Raw genomic sequence first — 4,760 nt, forward strand, 5'->3', positions numbered from 1 at the left:
GAAGGACAAATCTTACAAGGAAAGACTAAGGGATCTGAGACTGCTCAGCCTGGGAAAGAGGAGACTGAGGGGGGACCTGGTGGCCATCTATAAGTATGTGAAGGGTGAATGTCAGGAGGTGGGAGAAAAACTGTTTACTAGGACACCCCAGGGGGGGCAAGCAAGCTTGAGGGGGGTCAGGGTCTGTGAGGGGAATCAGAGGGGAGGGGGACAGGCAGTATCCACAAGAGTGATTCTGGGGGCTGGTGGTGTCCACAGGAGGGACTGGGGCATCCGATGGTGTCCACAGGGGTTGCTGGGGTCCAGGAGGGTTTGGTGGAAACAAGGAGACTTGCAGGGTCTGTGGGGGGTTGGGGGCTTGGGAAGAACCAGGGGCCATTTTTAGCCCCCTGACCCTTCCTCTTGGCCAACGTTACGCACCATCCCTCCCACCATTCTCCCCATCAATACTTATTTTTTTGGCTCCTAGCAGAGGTGAACACTGAGAAAACTGGAACCTGGAGAGGCTTGCAGAATGGAGGGGTTGGGGGGAGCGTGGCTGGCCTACATGGGGAGGAGGCAGGTGTGGAGGGCTAAAAATATCTCAGTGCCAAGGGGTTGAGTAGGAAAAACACAGCCTTGAGGTGGGGCCAGGGGCTGGGCTTTCCCAGCCCTGGGGCTTTGCAGGTAACTGTACTGAAGTTTGATGCACTGGTCTAACCTAGATTGATTATGTCTGAGTGTACATTGATCCAGGTCTGTCTTAGACTGGGTTCTGCCATATTTAGGTCAGTTTATGTGCACCGAACTTCCTTACAGTTATGGGTGTAGATTGATTTCTGATTACTGAGACCAGGTCTGAGTGTATGGTCCACATCTGGGTGAACTAAGTTAGATGAGGTGGCTATTTTAAATCTGATCTAACCTCTCTCTAACCTCCCTAGATGGCTTAGCATAAGTGACTAATTTCTTAAATTCATACTTTCATCATTTCATAGATGTTAGGGGCTGGAAGGCACCTTACAAATCATTGGGTCCAGCCTCCTCTGCACTTGGGCAGGAAAGACTGTTGAATTCCAGTGTCAAAAAGCATTTAATGGCCTTTAGGCTCCTAAATCATGTAGAGTAACTTGTTTGAAAACTGTACTATTCAATAACACCTAAATGCCTTTTTTTTTTACATTTGCTCTTTCCTTTCCCCAGCTTCCCTTTTTAGATGATGGGTACTATTTTTATCATAATGGAATCGCGAAGGCCAGGAGAAGACGCAGTCTTCAGCACAAGCTACTTTTGGAAAAGGACATTAGGGTAAGCCTTTCCCAATTATTTACTCTCCAGCATAATTTCCATATCAGCAAACTTCGCTGTATGGGATCAGATCACTAAGAAGTCTAAACAAAATTAATTCCATGTCTAACTCAAGTCCCTGCAACTAAATCACATCTCTGTGATTGCTTTACAAAAATTAAAACAAACTTAGTTTTGATTTTAATCTAACTCCAAGAAACTCAGTTAATCTTCCCAAGCCTGATTGTATCACCTTTACTTACACTGGGTACATCTACACATGCCCTTTAATGTAGAGTTGACTAATTAGCTCTGCAGTAAAGCATCACAGTCTACATGTACATCCCTATTAGAGTGTAGTAAACTAATTAACTCTGCTGTAGGATAGTACTGCCTGACACAAGTACTATTCTATGGTGGAGCACTTACGTACGCTCAAACGCACATGTTGATTGTGACCGGGGATGGTTGGGGCATGAGGGTAGCCCTACACCATAGCACCCTCATACCCTAGCCAACCTCTCCGCCCCACCAATGCCATCACCCAGGGCCTGGGGCTGACCCCCTCTGGGCCTCCTGCTCTGGGCCAGGTGCTCCTGGTCACAGCATCATCATATGCACCTAGGACTTCCCTGGTTTGAATAGCTGCGATCCTGGACATGTGTGAAGACACTGCGCCTGGGAGCAGCTGACTCCAGTGTGAACTGTTTTGGAGTTTAATTAGGTGCATTAATATCATGTGTCAATGTGCCCACTGAGGAATACTTTATTCCATTAGCTGTCTCAGTGCAGATGGTAAGCGCCAAATATCACATTTCCAGCATGAACAAGGATAGGTGCACCCTCAGCCTATTTTACCTTTTTCTGAGAAAATCCGGTCCATTTGCAAATGAACGATTCATTTTTAAGGAGCAGCCCCCCTTTATATTCATGTCATGGATCAAATGAAAATATCCTTTCCATAAGGTGGCGGCAGCAGCAGCTTCTTCCTTAATTCCTCTTCACAGTTTATCCTCTGTGTAAAGGAAGAGTACCTGAGACCCAGCTTCAGGTAGCCCGGCTGAAAGGCTGGCAGCAGCTGCAACTGGTGAGTGAATTAGGATGGAGTCACAAGGAGGCTTAAAGCTCCAGAACCAGAGAGCAAAGGGAGGAAAGGGGAGGTTGTGTTGAGGGAGAAGTACAGAACCTTGATTGCTCTCTCAGGGCCTAAGGACAGACTGCAGGCTTGGTTTATCTGTCTGTTGTTTGGTTTGTTTTTGTTTCTATGGGGCCAAGTTCGAGAAGGAAGCTGGGTGAGTAACCTCTAAAAAAAAATTATTGCCAGCCTAGAGTGGAAACAGATAGTACAGAAAAATCTCTGCCGCCCAAAGAAAATAGCACCTCTCAGCAATCATCTTAGGAAAGCAAATCAATGAGAAATGTATTCCCTTATGTGCTGCAAACCATCCCCATGGGTGTGGGAAAGAGAAGTAGACAGTTAATTTCCCCCTGGTTATTTTTATTGTCTTGTTCAGCACTAGCAATAGAGCACCTATGAACATTTGAAGTGAACAGGATGGGGGGATGGAGTGGGGGATAAGTTAAATAAAGCAGAATCTGCCTGCTGCTGCTGCTGAAGTGGGAAGCAAGGTTAGAGGATTCTCAGCTTATTATTCACATCTCCAGGAGAGTTTTTGAAAGTGATCTGTAGTTCAGATAAACCAAAAACTTGGCACTCCTTCAAAATGTAGCCAGCCTCTGACAGCTGGCAGGGTGTGCTACATGTACCACTTTTGCTAAAATCATGCCACTCTTAACTCTGCTCCCTGTGAATGGGAGCTCTCTTGCAGCATCAGTCAGCTGTGCAGCAAGGCCCAAATTTAGATGGGTGAATAGCACTTGTGAAGAGAGCAGTCCTCCCTGTAGAGCATACTGTCCTTCTCAGCATGCTCAGATCAGTCTGTTCTGGCTGCTCTTGCTCTGGTATGATCTTGTTCCATCTGGGTAGGTGCATCATTTCCTTGTAAGTCTGAAATGTTAGTTGTACTAAAAAAATGATTACTGAAGACCATCTGTGCTCCCACCGGGTCAGCCCCACTCCCCGGGGTGTCAGGGAGAGGAAAGGAGACAGAAAAGCCCGGGACCAGAGAGGGGGTGAACTCTCCACCCTCAGAAGTGTTTAAGACCTGGATAGACAAAATGTTGGCTGAGATGATGGAGTTGGGGATGGTCCTGCTTGGAGCAAGGGGTTGGACAAGATGCGACCTCCTGAGCTCCCTTCCCACCCTAATTTTCTATGAAGAAAAGTCTCCGCAGCAACCCTGCACACACTGTTGCCTCCAGGAGAAAGAGTGGGATCATGCTCTTCTCAGCACTGGTGAGACCGCAGCTGGAGTACTACATCCAGTACTGCGTCTCCTTCTCCTGTGCCCCACCTTCTAGCTTGGTAATTAGGGAACTTGCCCAGGCAATGGGAGACCCAAGTCCTAGCTCCACTCCCTCTACCCAGTGGGGGTTTGAATCTACATCTCCCACTTTCCAGAAAGGAACAGGGACCAGAACCTAGGATACTTTCCCTTCCAGGGCAATGCTTGTGTCACTGAGCCACATTCCCTCTGGTCTGCTCATTTTCTGGCCCCACATGCCTTCCCTCTTGGCTACCCAGTAAGCAGAAGGGTGGAGAATTCTCTTTGTACTGCCTAGTGATTAGAGTAGTTTTTTGGGAAGTAGGGAGATGCAAGTTCAAATCACTTGTGGGTGATGAGAGAACCAAAAGGTGAAAGGGCTCTCATCTTCATCCTTCTTTCTCCTTACATCATGCACCTTTGGGGGACAGAGGGGGCATGTGTACATGTGCCTATTAATGGAATGCAATAAACTCTGGTGCATATTGCACTTTGAGCTGGGTAGGAGCAGCCCCAGTGGGCAGGGGCCTGGAGGCCAGCCTGCCATCCCAGGGCTGCTCCAGCTCCACTATGTTTCATAGTTTCATAGTTTCTAGGGTCAGAAGGGACCTGAGCAAATCATCGAATCTGACCCCCTGCCTTGGCAGGAAAGAGTATTGGGGTCAAACGACCCCAGCAAGGTGTTCATCTAGCCTCCTCTTAAAGACCCCCAGGGTAGGAGCCAGCACCACTTCTCTTGGAAGTTGGTTCCAGACCCTAGCCGCCCTGACCGTGAAGTAGCGCCTCCTGATACCTAGCCTGAATCTACCCTCTGCCAGCTTGTGACCATTATTCCTGGTCACTCCTGGTAGTGCTTGGGGAAACAGAGACTCCCCTCTGTCTAGTTTGTAACAGACCACTAGATCCCCCGTCAGCCTTCTCTTGTGGAGGCTGAATAGGTTCGGTCTCTCCTCATAGGGCCTCCCCTGCTGCCCCCTGATCATGTGAGTGGCCCTCCTCTGGACCCTCTCCATGTTGTCCACATCCCTCTTGAAGTGCGGCGCCCAGAACTGGACGCAGTACTCTAGCTGTGGCCTGACCAGTGCCGCATACAGGGGGAGGATCACCTTC

The 4,760-nt window shown here is 48.5% G+C and overlaps 1 protein-coding gene and 1 long non-coding RNA gene across 2 annotated transcripts in view; one reads left to right on the forward strand and one right to left on the reverse strand.

Annotated features, from left to right (window-relative positions):
• Positions 1 to 4,760, forward strand: part of PCSK2 (proprotein convertase subtilisin/kexin type 2) — a 245,917-nt gene that overhangs the window by 46,618 nt on the left and 194,539 nt on the right. The window contains exon 2 of the mRNA XM_019516557.1: positions 1,183 to 1,287. Coding sequence (XP_019372102.1) covers positions 1,183 to 1,287 — 105 coding nt within the window. The remainder of the gene's footprint in view (positions 1 to 1,182; positions 1,288 to 4,760) is intronic.
• Positions 1 to 4,760, reverse strand: part of LOC109296917 — a 386,887-nt gene that overhangs the window by 14,871 nt on the left and 367,256 nt on the right. The window lies entirely within an intron of this gene.

The sequence above is a fragment of the Gavialis gangeticus genome, unplaced genomic scaffold (assembly GCF_001723915.1).
Source record: "Gavialis gangeticus isolate Ggan-Ray unplaced genomic scaffold, GavGan_comp1, whole genome shotgun sequence".
In the NCBI taxonomy this organism is placed as follows: domain Eukaryota; kingdom Metazoa; phylum Chordata; order Crocodylia; family Gavialidae; genus Gavialis; species Gavialis gangeticus.